Source organism: Panicum hallii, chromosome 3 (assembly GCF_002211085.1).
Source record: "Panicum hallii strain FIL2 chromosome 3, PHallii_v3.1, whole genome shotgun sequence".
In the NCBI taxonomy this organism is placed as follows: Eukaryota; Viridiplantae; Streptophyta; class Magnoliopsida; order Poales; family Poaceae; genus Panicum; species Panicum hallii.
Genome location: NC_038044.1, coordinates 14,973,329 through 14,992,158, shown reverse-complemented (window position 1 = coordinate 14,992,158; position 18,830 = coordinate 14,973,329). Strand labels below are relative to the sequence as shown.

General features: G+C 47.0%; 3 protein-coding genes across 4 annotated transcripts; all 3 read left to right on the top strand.

Moving 5' to 3' along the window:
* Positions 1–1,479: 1,479 nt before the first annotated feature.
* Positions 1,480–2,902, top strand: LOC112884752 (tol-Pal system protein TolA-like). Its single transcript, XM_025950294.1, has one exon. The coding sequence runs from the start codon at positions 2,164–2,166 to the stop codon at positions 2,686–2,688; it is 525 nt and encodes a 174-aa protein (XP_025806079.1). The 5' UTR covers positions 1,480–2,163; the 3' UTR covers positions 2,689–2,902.
* Positions 2,903–3,943: 1,041 nt separating this feature from the next.
* LOC112884749 (transcription elongation factor SPT6-like) lies at positions 3,944–12,124 on the top strand. 2 transcript variants are annotated; one of them, XM_025950291.1, is made up of 18 exons: positions 3,944–4,150; positions 4,332–4,382; positions 4,478–4,570; positions 4,804–4,930; positions 5,009–5,093; positions 5,194–5,332; positions 5,433–5,571; positions 5,666–5,927; positions 6,006–6,194; positions 6,269–6,379; positions 6,463–6,849; positions 6,973–7,083; positions 7,197–7,991; positions 8,684–8,825; positions 8,915–10,080; positions 10,184–10,393; positions 10,555–11,023; positions 11,413–12,124. In XM_025950291.1, exons 2-18 carry the CDS (start codon positions 4,352–4,354, stop codon positions 11,829–11,831), a joined length of 4,875 nt encoding a protein of 1,624 aa, XP_025806076.1. In that variant the 5' UTR covers positions 3,944–4,150; positions 4,332–4,351; the 3' UTR covers positions 11,832–12,124. The 2 variants fall into 2 exon arrangements, with proteins under 2 accessions (XP_025806076.1, XP_025806074.1); XM_025950289.1 differs by having other exon boundaries at positions 4,475–4,570.
* An 869-nt stretch (positions 12,125–12,993) lies between these two features.
* On the top strand, positions 12,994–17,648 carry LOC112887235 (zinc finger protein 830). The gene is made up of 7 exons (XM_025953362.1): positions 12,994–13,405; positions 13,964–14,063; positions 15,166–15,319; positions 16,006–16,456; positions 16,838–16,913; positions 17,030–17,076; positions 17,168–17,648. The coding sequence occupies exons 1-7, from the start codon at positions 13,320–13,322 to the stop codon at positions 17,349–17,351; spliced, it is 1,098 nt and encodes a 365-aa protein (XP_025809147.1). The 5' UTR covers positions 12,994–13,319; the 3' UTR covers positions 17,352–17,648.
* The last annotated feature ends 1,182 nt before the right edge of the window (positions 17,649–18,830 follow it).

The following is an 18,830-nucleotide window of genomic DNA, read 5'->3' as shown; positions in this document are numbered from 1 at the left end:
GGCGCCTCTCGCCCGATCCACCAACCATGGCTGGGTCTCACAACTGCATGAGCCCCGCTCGCTCGGCGTGTTCAACGCCGAGCAGCAACACGCCAACACGCAACAGGACGGACCCGTCAACCCTGATCTGCCGTCGTATGAGTCTCGGAGGCGACAGGGAGCGCCCGGACACGTGTCCCGGCACCCGCGGGCGTACCTCGTTGCCCGCCCGCCACGTGACGCTCGGCCGCACGGTGGAGGACGCGTGTCCCGCGCGCCGGCGCTCGCCGTCGGGGGCCGCCGGGCCGCACCCAATTATTGCCGGCGGCATCTTTCCGGATCGGCTTCGGGTTGCTTCCCGCGGGGTGTCCGGGCGCGCCGGGGTGACACGTGTAGCGCGGACGGGGGGCCGTGGCGACGGAAATATCTGCGGGGTACGTGCCGCGCCGCGATTGGCGAGGGCACGCGTGGCGCGACGGCGCAAGCTGAGAAGGATTTTGTGGGGCGCGATGCGCCAGGAGCCGAAACGTGAGGCGATCTCCGCCGCACACGTAGACGGCCAGTCCGCCCAGCGCACTGGCTAGCTCTCGTTTTCTATCCTCAGCTGACGTTTCCCCTTTTTATTTTATTTTCTCGTACGTTTTCAGATTGTCCGGAGATCTTGTGAAAAAGGCTTTAGCGTTTGCTGATGGTGGCTCTTTGTCGTGACAGGGTACTAGTACGTTGGTTCCGTAAAAAGGTGGTGATGGATCGGAAAGTGCCCGAAGCCCGGCAGCAAGCATCCGGCGACGGATCGGTGGGCTCTCAACTGATGCCAGGACGTTCACATCAGGGGCACGGGAATTGAAACTCTTGAGAGGAAGGAACTAGTTAGTACAAGCGCAAGCAGCAAAGCTCGCATGAGATACCAATGGTTGGTTCCGCCTCAGCAATGATATGATTCTGGGCTCGACTTCAAAAACAATTTGAGCTGCCGGAATGATTAGCTACAAGTTTGGAACGAATACGATGATCTAGTAGAGTTGCGGAGGACTGCAGTAGCAGAATGTGCAGGAAACTGAGGAACTGGCCCAAACCAATCATAGTTTATCACTAAATCGGGCCCAAACCTGCTGCTACGTAGTGCTATGGAAATCTGGCCCAGCAGTCCACTACCAAAAATGCGACCTACGTTTCTTGTTGGGCCGATGCGAAATTCCATCCCCACGGTCCAGTTCGTCCAGAGTGATACAGACAACAGACTTCTGCAGGCTTAAGCAATCAGCATTATTGCGGCCCCGAATCGGAAGGGTATGTCTGCGAAGGCTTCCGCTTTCCAGAAAAAGTATCTTTTCTGATGGAGATGGAGCGGTTTTTTTTAAGGTGAAGCCGTTTTGAAAAATATTTATCAAAATACATTCACTCCGTTTTTTATAAATAGATTAAAGAGGAACAGCCGATCAGAGCCACAGTATATAACTCCACGACCGTAATAGAAGTTATTTTAAATTTCACCAACGATTTTATGCATGGAGCTGCTCCAAAAACAAACCTTTAGCAGGACTTCAGCCAGAGCCAGCTTTGAGAGGCCTGCCAAAGGAGCTCGAAAACTTGCAACTGCTGCCTACTGTTCCAAGCATCAAATCAACACGTTCGGCGACCAAACCTGTGCCTACCTACCTCCGGGTGTGTCTCTGCTCATCACGATTCACTACCATAGTCAACCGGAACACTGCCAGCAAAACTTGTGGAACACCACCTCCACCAGACTGCTCCGTTGCAAACCTTCAGCAGCAGCAGGCCACCTCTAAACGGAAACTGTGTCAAACGGACCGAATGGTCACTTCACCGGTGAGGCAGACTTTGACCTGCAGCAGCAGGCCGCCCCCTCCCGTGCGAGCTCGCGTCCTTCCCGGCGAGGCCGTGCGACCTGAAGGGCGCACGCGCGGTGGGCGAGGGCGCGGCGCGCCAGCCGTCAGGGCGGGCTCGGTTGCTTTGCTCGCTTGTGCGCGCGTGACGCCAGCCAGAGCCCGCCCCCCGCCCCGATCGAGAGGCCATGTGAGTGTGTCACCCATCTGACCGGCCCCCACTCGCCACCCACGCGAGCGAGCCAGCGACGCCGAGGCGCGCAGATCGGAGTCCCCCCGTCCCTTCCACCGGGCCCCGGAAATCCCCGATCCGGAGCTGGTCGGGGTGAGCTCGGGAATGGCGGCGGAGGCAGCGGACGGGCCCTCGCCCCCGCCGCCGCGGACCGGGGAGGCGGAGCCCCCCGCGGCGCCCGAGAAGCGCGCGCCGGCGGGCCGCGACGAGGAGGATCAGGGCGGGGAGGGGCGGCCGGAGCCTAAGCGGCGGCGGGCGCGGGCGCGCATCACGGCGCTCGAGAGCGTGCCCCGCGCGGCGGAAGTCGCGGCCGCGGCCGCTGCTGCTGCGGCTGCGGCGGCGGAGGCCGCGAGCAGGGAGGACGAGCCCGCGGGCGGCTGCGACGGGGGAGAGTCCTTCTCGTTCCACGCGCGGGGCTTCTCCAGCGCGCAGACCACGCCCAAGTTCGGGTCCTTCAACCACCCCGGCGCCGCCGCGGAGCTCGTGGCCTTCCACCTGATGAAGGCCTCTCGGCGCCGCGTGGATCCTGAGGAGGCCGGGGATGGCAGGACGGCTGCCGGCGGCGACGAGGAGGAGGAGGCGGCGGCGGCGGCGGCGGCGGCCGAGGGCAGCGATGGGAATTCACGCTAGCGGGGGTAGGCAGTCAAGTGGACGAGTGTGCGACTCGGTTTTGACTTGGGCGCCATGTTCATTCTGTTGGACAGTTCATTTTCTTCTTCCTTTTGCTCTCTCTCTTGTGTGCATCTGTGTAATGTGTTGTGATTTTAGTGTACTGGGGGTCGGTGTTTTTGTTGTACACTTAGTTATTTGTAATGGAAAGAAATAGATCCCTTTTTCATACTCATGTTAGTATCAAGGTTGGTCCATGGCAAGCTCACCAGCATAACATGCTCAGACTGTCGAGCTGCCTCGCTGCAACTGCAGGAACTTCACTTCCAGGCTTTGCGAGACTCCACTTGAAGCCAATCACGCTCATTTCGCAAGTGCTCAGGTGTCTATTATGGATAACTACGACTGTATGAGTGTGCGTGCTGCTCATTCCAGTTCAGGAGGTGCTCATTCTGCAAGTGCCATGTAAAGTATGGCTGCGCGCTAGCGAGCAAGCCAACGCGAGGCCACGGAGGAATTAGCTAAGAACGCTGAATAGATAGCCTCAAAACCAAGCATCCAAATAATAAAAAGGAGATACGAGCGTAAAGGTAGCGCAAGCCAAATAATATTTTGCTCAACCTGTCATCCATCCATACGATATAAGTGTACATCCCTGCAAACCGAACAATCTACATCTACCTTCTACTAATTACTTATCTTTATAAATATGTTTATCATGTTACAGATTTCAATAGACTGCCGCGACACATTTCGTTTCTAGAGCGAATGCACTGGGTTTGATCCCATCATGTAAAAGTTTAGTGAGATCAGGCAGAAGATTTGGGTACTCAGCTACTCCACCTTTTGAAGACTTTTGAGTTTGAATCCCGCCCATATGCGCTTGCGTTAGAGTTGGAGGGTGAGCTTTGAGATCAATTGGTGCATTTGATGCAGGGGTTAGCCTTTGATCGTTGTTAGTATAGTTATCTAAACTTCCTTCTGTGACTTTCTTGATCCAGATTGGATTTTTTTTCACGAGATGTGTACCTGAGCGATTGTTAGATAGTTTTCGCTGTTCTACCATTTTGTGCCGATCGAGGGGAAGTTTTCTAAAGAGTGGACCAGACCTTGGTTCAGCACTGTTCGTGAAAAGGGCGCGCGGTTTAGCTGAACCGGCCTATGAAAAAAAACCGGGAGAAGGCGGTTGCGAATTCCGTGGACCAGGGGCAAAAACGGAAACCTGTAAAGTTGAGCCGACTCAAGGGTTTCTTCTCTCTCCCTCTCCCCTTCTTCACCTTTGTATTCTACCGCTGCTCAGCCGCAGCCCATTGTTGCCCCTCATCGCCGTGGCCCGGGACGCAGCAAGCGAGGCCTCCTTCCGCCGAGAGCTCTTCTCTCGCCGAGAAGCGTCGCCCTCCCCCTCTCCCTCCGCCCTCCGCCGGTATCTGACCGGGGTGGTGTGGAGATCCGCCCGCGCTTGGATCGATTTCTTCGTTCGTCGGTGAGTAACCCTAACTTGATTGGACGGATTTTTTTTAGGTTTTCGCTTTGTTATCGTGGAGTCTTTTCCTCGCCGTGATTGAGGAATCGAGTCCGGCGTTTTCTCCATTCTGCCGCGGACTTTGTATGCTGCTTGGTACCCCGCGAACTTAACCTAATTCATCTGTCGGCGCTTCGCTTAGGTTGGAATCCCTCGGGGACAATGGGACGCACGGTGCTTTCCGATGACGAAGGTACGCGATTTTTTCCCGCTGATTTCAGCAGTTTCGATGTGGTTTGTGCGCGTTTGCTGATGGAAAAAATCGGTGCTTTGTTGGAACCCTAGAAGACGACATCGAGGAGGTCGACGAGGAGGATCCGCGGACCTCGCGGAGAGATAGGGACGATGGCGACGAGGATGACGATGAAGAGGATGACGAAGGTCAGATTCTTCTCGCGATTTCTTCGATTGCGTCTGCGGGTGTTTGGGCGGTGGAACTCTCTCCTCAATCGGGAGTAATTTTGTTTATTTGTGATTCCAATTATTCAGTTCCTTTGCTTTGTTGCTTTGCTACTGGCTGGAGATTGCAGCTGTCTTCTTTTTTCCTATTTGAATCAATTATGATTTTTTCTGAGGCAGCAATGTAACAACTTGATAAATATGTCCATGTGCAGAAGGGCAGGATGAATTTGAGAAGGATGGCTTCATAGTTGATGATGAAGATGAGGAGGATGAGGAGGGAGAGGAAGAGGAACAGAAGAGCGATGATGAGAGGCGAAAGAAGAAAAGGAAGAAGAAAAGGTACTTGCTTTCCATCTTACTCGAAATAGATGTGGTCTATTATGTTGCATTGTGCTGAGATGCAAGAGTTGTGCCCAGGGAATCAGAAGACTTCATGCTTGATGAGGATGACTACATGTTGCTGCAGGATAATAACATCACTGGCATCAGTCGGCCAAAGCCTGTATGTTTACATAGTCAAAGTTTGAGCTTGCCTGTCGAGTTTTTTTTAGGTTGTTTCTGAAGAATGCTCATTCTGACCAAAGCCTGGAGTCTTCTTGTAGGGAAACAAGTTTAAACGCTTGAAGAAAGCTGGAAGGGAATCTGAAATGGATGAGCGCGGTTTGTCAGATGAGGATGGAACTGGGAAAAAACGTACTGGCAAGGAGAGAGTTGAGTACAGTTTATTTGGTGACGCTCAAGGTAGCTGCACCACAACCGACGGCCTTCTGTCTTTTTTCCCCTATTGTTCCACAAAATAGCTTAAGCTATTTTCATATCAACTGCAATTCTATTTCCTCAGATTCTGTGCCCTATGAGGAGGACATCATTGAGGACGATCAGCAGGTAGATGAAACTGAGGAGCCAGATGATGATGAGGATGAAATGGCAGATTTCATTGTGGAGGAAGATGAAATTGATGGGAATGGCCAAGTTGTAAGGTGCGGGTCTTTGTGTTCCTATCTTTTACCAACCAGTTGATGTCTATATATGACTCTGGCAACTCCAAGTAATCTACAATGCCATATTTTCTAGAAGGAAGAAATTTAAAAAGAAGGTACCACGGCAAGCTGCTGGTGTATCATCATCTGCCCTGCAAGAGGCCCAAGACATATTTGGTGATGTTGATGACTTGCTAGCACGAAGAAAGCAAGAAATGGAGAGGGAGGCTATTAACTCCGGTGAGTTGAGGGGGAAGAGGCTTGAAGATGAGTTTGAGCCATTTATTCTTGCAGAGAAGTATATGACAACAAAAGATGAGCAAATAAAAGAAAATGATGTTCCTGAGAGGATACAGGTATGTACCATTTAACTTAATTTTGGACTCAAATCTTGAAGTTTGCAACATACATCTAATTTGTTGCTCTTTTGGCAGCTGTCTGAAGAATTGACTGGCTATCCTCCAACGGATACCACGATGATAGAGGAAGAAAGTGTATGGATACACAGCCAACTAACTGGGGATGGGTTTCTGTCCTTTTTTGGCAATGAGCACGTGAACAAGGATATTGACCAGAAGGATATTGTTAACGTCTTGAACATGTTGCATGTCAACAAATTTGAAGTATGGAAAATTACGCTAGTTCGCTTCACAATCCGTTATGTTGCTTTCCTGACATAGTTTTCGTTACCTGTCAGATTCCATTCATTGCTATGTATCGAAAAGAGATGTGCCCAAGCCTGTTAAGAGATCTTGATTCAAATGACCAGGATAATAAAAAGGATGCACCCAAAATGAGGTGGCATAAAGTAAGTATTATTCACCAAATATTGGCTCCTCACCATGAATTTACTATCTGCAACTGTTAACACAATTCTTATGTTCTATGTAGCTACTCTGGGCAGTTCAGACCTTAGACAGAAAGTGGCTACTTCTTCAGAAGCGCAAGGTCGCTTTAGAGTTGTATTATGAAAAGAGATTTGATGATGAGAAACGGAGGATAGATGATGTCACAAGGCAGGAACTAAACCGGCAACTATATAATTCCATCATTGAAGCACTGAAGGATGCTAAATCTGAGAAAGAGGTGGAGGATGTTGATGCAAAATTCAATTTACACTTTCCTCCAGGTGAAGTTGAAGAAGAAGGACAATTTAAACGGCCAAAAAGGAAATCCTTGTACAGTATCTGTCACAAGGCAGGGTTATGGGAGGTTGCCAGCCAATTTGGACGTAGTGCTGAGCAATTAGGTCACCATCTGACATTAACAAAAATACCTGTATGTGACGTAACTGGCATTTTATTTTGGGACAATACTGTGTGCGCAACCTATCCGTTGCTTGCATATTTTATGTTCTGTAAAAATGATTTCGTGTACCATATGCGTATGTGTTTCTTTCAGGAAGCAGGCGAGCTTGATAGTGGGAAAGGTTCGCCTGAAGAGGTTGCTGCAAATTTCACATGTGCAATGTTTGAAACAGCACAAGATGTTCTTCGTGGTGCGAGACACATGGTATCCAATAGATCCCACAATCTTGACCATTCTTTATAGCCTGCGAAACTTAATTTAGGTTCATTTCAGCTGACAACAATATTCCATTTCCCTTGGGTTGTCTTTGTTATCAGGCAGCAGTTGAGATAGGTTGTGAGCCAATTATAAGAAAGCATATTCGAGGCATCTTCATGAATAAAGCAGTTGTATCAACGAGTCCCACACATGAAGGCAATACGATCATAGATCCATATCATCAACTATCAGGTGTTAAGTGGCTGAGAGAGAAACCACTGTGCAAGTTTGTAGATGCACAGTGGCTACTTATTCAGAAAGCGGAGGAAGAAAAGCTCCTCAAGGTTACCGTAAAACTGCCCGAAAATGCAAAGAAAGAACTCATGTCTGATGCACGCGAGAATTACCTAAGTGATTGTGTCAGTAAGTCTGCACAATTGTGGGATGAGCAACGGAAGATGATACTGGATGATGCCTTCTTTAATTTCCTCCTTCCATCAATGGAAAAGGAGGCTCGATCTCTTTTGACAGCAAAAGCCAAACATTGGCTCCATATGGAATATGGGAAACAATTGTGGAACAAGGTTACTGTTGCTCCTTGGAAGAAGAAGGATGCAGACAAGAAGGATGCTGACATTGATTTGGATGACGAATCGGAGTTGAGAGTTATGGCCTGCTGCTGGGGTCCTGGGAAACCAGCAACCACCTTTGTAATGCTAGACTCATCAGGAGAATTGGTTGATGTTCTATATGCAGGTTCTATCAGTAACAGGTCTCAAGGAGTTGCTGAGACGCAGCGGAAGAAGAATGACCAGCAGCGAGTTCTAAAGTTTATGACTGATCATCAACCACATGTTGTATGTGTAGGAGCGTCAAACTACAATTGCAGACAACTCAAGGATGATATTTATGAGGTATCAGTTGGTCTTTATTTTGCATGTTTGTAAATAAATTTCTAGTCATGTTAGAACAAGTACAATGTTTATTTTTGGATACAGTGGCGCCGTATGGGATATTTGTTTTAGCTGTGGCAGATCTGGGATTAGAGTTTATCCCAGTGGCATATAATGAATTTACCATTATATGGAGATGGTGTTACTAGCAGCATTTGCAGACATTTTGTTGCAGCTGGTTTTGTAGTTACAATCTCCTGTGTTCACCTTGCCTTCCAGAACTCCATATATGTTCAGTTATTGTCTTTCCTCCATGCAGCATTTTTCTTCCCCTGGTTTTCTAGTCATTGTCTCCTGGAGTCCTGGGTTCCTTGTAGGCTTGTCCCAATATATTGTTCCTTCATAAGAAAAATTCTAACTGCATATTTCCTGGCATGATTGTTGCTGTTTAGTTTGCTTATATCCCTAGTTCTTCTACTATGTTGCATACCAAACGTTGCTAGATATTATGGTAGCCTAGTATGGCTCTATGTGGTTGTCTCCATGGTTATGAGGCTTTGCATTTGTAGCGCCGACTACAGTTGCTATAAATGTGAACATATTTCCATATCCCATTGCTTGTGGGTATAGAGCTGGTTGGTGAAATTTTCATTTATGCTCTCTTAATAGCTGTTGTGGAAGTCTATTTTAAATTTCATTTATCCTTGTGTTAGGTTATTTTTAGAATTGTAGAAGATCATCCAAGGGATGTTAACCCACAAATGGAAAATTTTAGCATCGTCTATGGTGACGAGTCTGTGCCTCGCTTGTATGAGAACTCACGAATATCTTCGGATCAACTTCCTGGCCAATCAGGTATAGTAGCAACATGGTGATTTACTGTTCTCTTCTGATATGTACCTTATTAACAGCCGTTCTGTCTTTATGTCTCAACCATGGTACAGGTATTGTGAAGCGTGCTGTGGCACTTGGACGTTATCTTCAGAATCCATTGGCAATGATTGCAACACTATGTGGACCTGGAAAAGAGATACTCTCTTGGAAACTGCACGCGCTTGAACACTTCCTTACTCCTGATGAGAAATATGATGTTGTTGAGCAAGTAATGGTTGATGCAACAAATCAGATAGGGTTTGATGTTAATCTTGCTGCTAGCCATGAGTGGCATTTCTCGACTTTACAGTTTATTGCTGGTCTGGGTCCGCGCAAAGCTTCAGCTTTGCAGAAAGATCTGGTAAGAGAGGGATCAATTTTTAGTCGCAAGGAGCTTGTAAAGCCTCTAGGCAGGAAAGTATTCATGAATGCTTCTGGGTTCTTACGTGTACGGCGGAGTGGTGCAGCTGCAGCCAGTGCTCAGATCATTGATCTGCTTGAGGATACAAGGATCCATCCTGAATCATATGTATTGGCAAAAAATTTGGCTAAGGATGTCTATGCCGAGGATGCTCCACATGAAGTGAATGAGATGGACGACGATGAACAAGAGATGGCGATTGAGCATGTTAGAGAAGACCCACGTAATCTTAAGCGTCTTAACATTGACGAATATATAAAGTCTCTTCCAGAGGAATTCCGTAAAAAAGAAACACTGTGCGACATAATGGATGAACTGGTGTGTGGTTTCTCTGACTGGAGGACCCTGTATACCGAGCCTAGCCCAGATGAGGAATTCTGGATGCTTTCTGGTGAAACTGAAGATACCATATCTGAGGGAAGGATTGTTCAAGTAACTGTTCGTAATATACAAGAGAACAAAATTATCTGCACCTTTGATTCTGGTTTGAAGGCCATAGTTATGGCAGACAACTATTCTGATGAGGGATTTGATCCAGAATCATCGCAGTTACACGAAGGTGATGTGTTAACCGGCAAAATTAGGAATGTGAATAAAAATAGGTTCATGGTTTACCTAACATGCAAGGCTAGTGAAATGAGGAGAAGACCATTCTCCAGAGGTGATCAAGACCCTTACTATCATGAACAAGACTTGACCTCACAGACTGTAGAGGATAAGGCTCGGAAACAAAAGGAACTTGCAAAGAAACATTTCAAGCCCCGGATGATTGTTCACCCTCACTTTCAGAACCTGACAGCTGAGGAAGCCATGCAGGTTTGCTGCCTTGTTAAACCGAATCTGTTATGCACGCTGTACTTCTTTCTTCTCTGCTGGTATGCTATGCGTATCTAATCAGAACTCTCTTCTACTGAAACAGTTCTTATCAGATAAAGAGCCTGGTGAGAAGGTCATCCGGCCAAGTTCTCGGGGACCATCATTTTTGACTCTTACCTTGAAAATTTTTGATGGTGTTTTTGCGCACAAGGAGATAACTGAAGGTGGGAAGGATCACAAAGATATAACAAGTTTGCTTCGCCTAGGAAAAACACTAACAATTGACAATGAAACTTTTGAAGACCTTGATGAGGTTGGTGTACCTGACAATCCTCTCACTCGCCTGCCTCTTCTCATTTAACTTATGTCAGATCCAGTTGTTCACATTCATCTTTTCTGACAAAATTCTACTGCAGTTACATTGGTGTTCATTCATTGTTTATCTGAATAACCCTTTTTTATATGAATCTACAGGTTATAGACAGATATGTGGACCCGTTGGTAGGGCACCTGAAAAGCATGCTCTCCTACCGTAAATTCAGGAAAGGGTTAAAAAATGAGGTTGATGAGTTGTTAAGAGCAGAGAAGGCAGAGAACCCTATGAGAATAGTATATAGCTTTGGCATATCTCACGAACATCCTGGCACCTTTATATTGTCATATATTAGGAGTACAAATCCACATCATGAATATGTTGGGTTATACCCAAAGGGCTTCAGATTCCGGAAGAGAGACTTTGACAACATCGATCGCCTTGTGTCATATTTCCAGAAGAATATTGATAAACCACCACCAGATGCCGGACCATCCATGCGAAATGTTGCTGCTATGGTACCTATGAAAAATTCAGCTTGGGGTTCCGGTGGTGGTGCAGGTGGTGCAAACGATGGATGGAGGGGAGATAGCAATAACGACAGGGATAGATCATTCTCTGGAAGATCAGGTCAGTGATTATTTGCTCACTAGTGTTCACCAAGTTCATATGCATCAATTTCTTAGCCATCTCACTCTTCAAGTTGCCTCACATAGATTAAGATTTTATACTCATCAAGTACTTGGTACTATTGTTCTTATGGTTTGCTGGAGTCCATTAAAGCTAGCAGTGGCATTTTTATTGTTAGTTCCCATGCCACTTCTGTTGTGCGAGTCTGATGCTTTAGAAACCTTTTCTGAAGAACGTGCTACTCATCTGGTTGCCTGGGAAATTAACCATCTTTATCTGAATATATTTTCTGACAGTTGCATGTGATTTGACCAACATTTTTTAATATGTTAGTAGATCCTCAGAAATTCATGAACACTATAACTCTTGTTTTTCCCCCTTTAAAATAGGAGGGAGGTTCGATTCAAGGAACAACTCTGGTGGTCGTGGACGAGGACGTGGGCGTGGTCGTGGCAACTTTGGCAATGATGACAATGGTGGAGGCTGGACAGATAACATTGGCAGTGGCGGAGGTGGATGGGGCACAGGTGGCAGTGGTGGCTCCTCCTGGGGTGCTGGTGGTAGTGGCGGAGGATCTGGGGGTGGGGATGCTGCTGGATGGGGTGGAGCTGGTGGTGATAACAACAGTGGTGGAGGTGGCTGGGGAACAGCGGCCGGTGGTACTGACGGTGCTGGTGGTGGAAGTGGAGGGGGCTGGGGAGCAGCTGCTGGTGGCTCTAACGACTCAGGATGGGGCAGCGCTAAAAAAGCCGTATCAGCACAGGATGGTGGGAGCGGCTGGGGCTCCGGCAGCGGCGGTGGCTGGTGATGAGTTTGTCCTGCACACCTGCGTACTAGTGCATCGGACAACAACTACAAGATGAAAACGTTCGCCTCCCTTTTGTTTTGAACTTTTGTCCGAATTACGCTCAACTGCCGTTTATGGAGCGAACTGTCAACTTGCTAGCGGTTCGTCTAGCTCCTGCAAATGCAACTGCATTTTGGACGGTCTTATACTTCAATGCATGTACAGCCCTAGCGCCAGTCTCTAGGTTTTAACGCAATTTTACTCGGATGTATGTTGCTTAAAAGATGCGAAGCATGTTTAGCTGGGCGTGTTCATTTCCTGTTCAGAAAATTCTGAGCGACTACTGTTAGGCCTGTTGCCGATTTGCCAGGAGCTGAGACGGGCCAAATTACCGTGTCCGTTCTTTCGAGTCCTGTCCGATATGCCCGGCACACTAACATGGAGTATTCCGATTCCAGCCGTAGAGCGAAAGGCGGGGAGGTGGCATCTTCAACTTGCTAGTGTTGACCTTGCAAATCGTCAATCAAAACAGACTACACTTAGTATGCGAAAGGGAAGGTTAATCTGTCGACTGATGACTGCTCTCCTACCACCTCGTCCAACCTCGTCCGACCGGTTCCATTTTTACCATTTTTTGGTTGAGGAAGGGTAGAACGGAGCGGGTCCAAAACGGGAATATACCTTCGGACGCGGAACCATGCGGCTCGGTGAAACCGAGCGGACGCGGGACGCGCGCGCGCTAGCACTGCTGCCCGTCACCCCCGTCACCCCCCCCCAACGCCCGCCTGCAGGTGAGCCACCGCCCCTCTCCCCTCTGCCGCCGCCCCCCCCCCCCCCCCCGGGCACCGCCGGCGGCGGCTCACCTCTGCCCTCTGCCGCGCCCCCAACCCCCCCCCCCCCCCCGGGGTTGCGGCGGATCTGCCCCACCCCCGGCCGGTGAGCGCGCGCCGCCCCGCCCCACCCCCCGGCGGCGGCGCGGATCTGCCCCCCGCCCCCCCGGCGGCGGCGCGCATTTGCGCCCCCCCCCCCCCCCCCCCCCCCGCGCTGGCCGGCGAGCGCGCCAGCCCCCCCTCCCCCCGCCGGCGAGCGCGCGCGCGAACACCTCCCCCCCCCCCCCCCCGGGCGCCCCTCCCCCCGCCGGCGAGCGCGCGGGCGAGCCCCCCCCCCCACCCTCACGCACGCAGCACGCAGAGAAGAAGAGAACAGAGGTCTTCGACTTCGAGTGCGTGTGTGTACTGGGCCGAAGAATCCGCAGAAATCGCAGGCCTCCCAAACCAACGCGCGCGAAACAAGACCCTGTTGGCGGTTTCAGCCCGCCTGATCTGCTTGGCCCAACAACCGCCCCCGTCCTGTTCCTTCCCCCCGCTGCCAGTGCCTTCCTGCCACGACAGCTCCCGTTTCTTCAGAACCTTCTAGACGAGGACGGAACCGCGCCACCAGCTGCCGTATCCCGCCGCGGGCGAGGGCGAGGGCGAGACCCTTCCTGTTCCGGGGGACGGCCTTGCCCGCATGGATCAGAGGAAGGCCATCTTCCGCGCGAAGCTCCGCGAGACCAAGGAGAAGCAGCAGCGGCGCATCGACCCCTCGCTCGTCAGGTTCCGCTCCGGCTCTCTCTCTCTCTCTCTCGATCCGTGTCTTTGGTTTGGTTCTGGGTTGGGCTTCGGAATCCTGCCGCTAGGTTCCGTGGTTGGGACTCGGGATGATTGGGTTGGCTGCCGTATTGGTACGAGGTATAAACCCTAGGGCATTCTGATGAACAGCCGCGAATTGTGAGGGTCTAGGTAGTGGTGCGTAAACCTCTAACAAGTAGACTTGTTGATTCACTCTAGCCAGTAGACAATAGCTCCGAAGTACTGTATAGCTCCCTGAATCAATATTTTACACTCTCATGGTATGTATGCTAATGCATTCGATAGCCGAAATGTCATCAGAAAAATTAGTTTAGAGTGGACAGTGAATTCCAGCATCTTTCATCATTCATTTATTCTACAGAGGTTGTCATAGACCTTCACAGCACACGTGTAAGATCAGAACTAGTTTTAAGTTATAGCTACAAACTGAAAATGTTCCTCACATTGTACCCCGGATCTTAATTAAATAATGCTAGTATGAACTAACGGATTGACATCTATAAGTTGTATAACCTTGTGCAGGTATAATGAATTTGATCAGCCCATATGCAGAGTCTGCAATATTACTTTGAAGTCTGAAGCACTTTGGCCCGCGCACCAAGTGTCACGGAAACATCATGAGGTAAAATTGTTGGCCACCGGGCAATCAATCTGGACAACTAATTGTCGATTAGTCAATGCTACTCTTGAGGTCCATATACTGACCAGGCCCTGTATGTCATATATAGTGTATATAATAGGTACTCCCTCCGTTCCAAAATGTTGGTTGTTTTAGCTTTTCTAGGTTCATAACTTTTGCTATGCACCTAGACATATGTTATATCTAGGTGCATAGCAAACACTATGAATCTAGAAAAGCCAAAACGACCTACATTTTGGAACGGAGGGAGTAATACACTAGTATGCCATTGATCATCGACTAATCGCGGCTAAGCTGGCTACTTGGACAAATTGAGAACATTGGTTGACTTGTAGTGTGGGTGCTGGCCATGTTGAGAGGATAATTCGAGTGGATGTTTAAAGGCAGTGACACACAATACACATTATACTATGCTGTGATATCCTATGTGAAACTTAGTATTATCCATCACTTCATTTAGGGAAAAGAAGGAAGTGTCGTAAGCAGAAGTCGTGGTTTTCTCTGCTTGTATAGCTAGTTCCATATGAAACTAAACAGTGCCAGTACAAATACATATTTGACGCCTATATTGTTTTGTTTCTTTTGGTAGCCATTTAATTTGAACCCCTCTGAGCACACCTCTGAACTTCCATAGACTACGGAAGAAGTTTCATGCCTATTTATTCATGTGTTTATGGCAGTCCAATGGTCTACCCTCTGTCTACTGTCTTATTCTAAGGATTGCTTTGATGTGGGTTTCTTTTCTATAAAAAAATTCTGGTTACTCTTTCAGAGTTTCGGTGGTAAATGTTTTATCTGTATTAACCGTAGTCAATAGCATATTATCTACGGTGAAAACCATTATTTTCCCTTATCTATGTTGTCTGTAGTTATTGCTTACTATCAAATAGAATACTTGTCTTTCCACAAGAGTTGCCTGAACATGATTTCTGTGTTGAGATAGATACTAAGTATAATTTAATCGCTCCAAGAATGAGCTGATAGTTTATGAAATTGCATTCATACACTGTGCATTCGAAGTGTATTTGCTATTGAAGGTGCCTTTCCTTACTGCTTCTGAACTGAGCTTGTATTTTGATAACAGGCAAAAGCTGCAGCAACTGCTAAGGTTGCAGCAGGTGCAGGATCTCGAGGCAATAATACCAAGCAGGAACAACCAGTGGAGTCTCACAAGCAAAAATCTACCTCACTACCTACCAATTTTTTTGATAATCAGGGAACAAAAAGGCAAAATGATGGTGAGAATACCAAACGACCTCCCTTCTCCAAATAGCGTAAAATTAACTAGCTCTATAGTATACTATGTGAGCATTTTTCTTCTATTGTTTTCAATGTCATGTTTCTGTGGTTGTAAGTCAGATGCATTATCATTATCATGGAAATTAATTTTCTTCTTTTGCCTAAGCTACATCTGGTTGACTGAATTTTCCTTTTGGTCTGCCACTGGTCCAATGTCCGCCTTACGTTTTTCTTAAGACATCTATGTACTCTTTGCACAGATGCCATGTTTCTATAGACTAGAGAGTTGTGCAATGTAATCTATTTGGACTGTATTTTCTCATAAAACATATATGTTGACGTATCATTTTAATCTCTGTATGCCAATTGTTAATCTTATTTAACTCTACCAATAAATTGCAATTACATTCCTAACTGTATCTGATAAATCATTAAATCTGTAAGTGTGCCACTATGTTAAGTGAAACATGGTGTAGGATTTAATACATCATGAAGTTGTTTTAGATATTTTACAATATCTGAATAAAGCACATTAATCTTAAAGTTATACTGAAGGGGTTTTGCACATTTTGTTTTATGGAACATATAAAACAGATGTATTATTGGTATAGCTTCCTACTTGTACCAGTATGCTACAGTGTAATATGATGCTTATCTCCACTAATTCAACAACTTCGATAACTAGATACTGGTCCTGAAGGAAGGTCTGTGCGCCGTGAAGTTGCTGTTACTCAACCGAAGGCCAATGATGCAAGCACAGATAAACCATCTGTTAGGCCAGATCAAATGGCAAAGAAAGGGAGTCATACCAATACCAATGCCAAAGGAATCCTTCCAGGGAATTTTTTCGACTATGCAGATGAAGATGAAGCTCCAGCTCCTGCTCCTAACGAACTTAGTACATCTGGAGAGATCGCTAATTCCAATCACATGCAGGTGAAAGGTGTCCCTGATGGCTTCTTTGATAACAGCAAAACTGGCAACAGCACGCAATCCAGTGAACCCAGTTCATTGTCTAAAGATGCAAAGAGTTCAGGAACTGCTCAAGTGAAAGCATCATTGCCTGAAGGTTTCTTTGATAACAAAGATGCTGATCTCCGGGCACGTGGTATCCAACCTCAAAAAGTTGACATGAAGTAAGTTTTCATGGTCACCTCTTGCATTTGCATTGCATCTAGAATCCATGGCCTTTTTCATCAGAACAACCCCTAATTAATCATGTATTGCCCTGTTCCTTTGGCAATTTTAAATTCGATAAATAACCAGGATTGACTGGTTATACTTTGAATAGCATTTTACGATCTTGTCGCTTTGCAGTGTGCTGATCAGCATAATTTAACAGCATGAGGATGATTTGTAAACCAAGTCATGTATTGTTATTTCCACACCTGTTTTGCATTTTTGCATAAGTCAAGATCAAAATCTGCAGCAGTATAGACTTAGTAAATTATTATTATACGTGGTTCTTGTTATGTACACTAACATTATCTTGCTAATTCATAAAAATTCTTGTACAGTGATGCATACAAAGAATTCGAGAAGGAAATTCAAGAGGACTTGCAGGAAGTTGATGATCGCCTTGAAGAAGAGGAGGTTAGGCTAACTTGAATTCTACATTCTATGCTTACGGTGAAAAAGAATACGTGCCTATAATTATAGATATTAACTCCACACTGCCGATATGAGCAAACTTTGCATTTATGCTGCAGATCGATGCTGCTGCTGAGAGGGAGGAGTACTTGACTCTAGAGCAACAGTAAGATACTTATTCACATCCCTGATGGCTGCTGCAGATTGATCCTGTTACACGTGGTTTTTATTGTGACCATCTTTTCATTTGTACACAGGGAGTACAGGCAGCGAGTAGATATGTTGAAGAAACAGCTTGTAGAGTCAAAAGCTGCCCGTACTGCTAAAGTAAATAGCAAACCTGTAGGTATGGACACGGAGTCCAGTAGCGATGCATCAAGTGATGAAGAGGATGACAACACAGATTTTGCGGTTGACTGGAGAGCGCAGCATTTGAAATGATGGAAAGATTTTGTAACTAGCACCAACCTACCGTGGAAATAGAGAACTTTTAGAACCCACCATCATCGAGAATTGTAGTACTTCAGTTTTTTTTTTACATGAAGAATACTTTCTGTAGTTTTACATCTTTCCTTCTCTCCCTCAGTAGCACCATTGGCAACCCTGTGTAGACCGGAGTTCTGACCACCGTGAATTGACTGCAAATCGCATGTGATGACTGATTGAACTTCTTTGTCTGCAGCAAATTTTGAGCGATGATTAACTTGTTCCAAAATGGACCAGACATTGAATATTTTACACGCTGCTCTTAATTCTATACATTTTAAGCAAATTGCCTCAGCATCACTATCTTGGCAGAGGGGTTGTCTGTGCATGTAGATATCTTTGGTCCTCGACACGAGGACATCACTGCTGCTTGATGGTTGGTCGGAGCTCCTCTAGAAGTTGAAACTTGAAAGGGACGCCTGTACCAGTGCAGATTGACTGGCTTCATGGCTTGTTCATGCTTCAGGAAGAGCTTCGGCCCGCTCCGACTCCTTCGGACAAATACAAAATACTGTTTACTGGAGCCAGTTTTCTCTTTCACCTACACTCCCTCTCACGGAGCCAAAAGGACACGGTTTGTGTCCGTCCAATCCTCCTATCGGTGAAGGTGATGGGCGGTGCCAATCAGTGTTTCTTCATGTCGGGTGCGTATTCTTTTGCAACAGTTTGCTGACGCCTGTCTGCTTCTCTTTGCAAAAATTTCGTGAGGCTGGTTCCATTTCCATACGGCCATACGGGCCGTGCCTAGTGTTAAGAAGCCAACTTTGGCAGCTCTACCATGCCATACATTTAAAATATGTGCTTGAACCTGCATCTGCATCATTTGATAATTGATGTGCATCGACAATTCAACATGGTGTTTCATTCAACTTTTTTCGTCGTGTAGTTGCCTTTTACTGCTCACGGTAACACAGACCAGAGGTAAGCCACTCAGTAAAACAGTAGAGCACTATGCCTTTGGTTAATGGGTCTTTGCTTTGTTCATGGGAAGACGTTCTTCGACGTCTCGTGCTCACCTCTAGGCATTTGAAAAGTGCCAAAAGAGAGCGGATTGCACTCCTTGGAACTTTGAACTCGCATGACGTAGGTAAACTCAGTTGAAACTGTTCATGTTTCATGTCGAATTTGCCATCTGCTTATTCAATCTCAACAGCTGTTGGTTGTGCAGTAACGTATGCAACGTTTGGTGGACACATACATGGAGTAAAGAAACACGCTAATAATCTGGTCAACTGATTGGATACGTGCACCCGTGTAAAATCACGTCATGAGGCGCCACCTCCCTAAACAACCCGTAGGGTTTTTCTAGAAAGCCAAGTAAATAATCCACCGATGGTGCTGGAAAAGGTATCTGCTTATTTTAAAATCATGTAGTTGCAAGTGAAGATGAATGGTCTCAAAGATAAGTAAATTAACAGATCGTGACATGTTTTG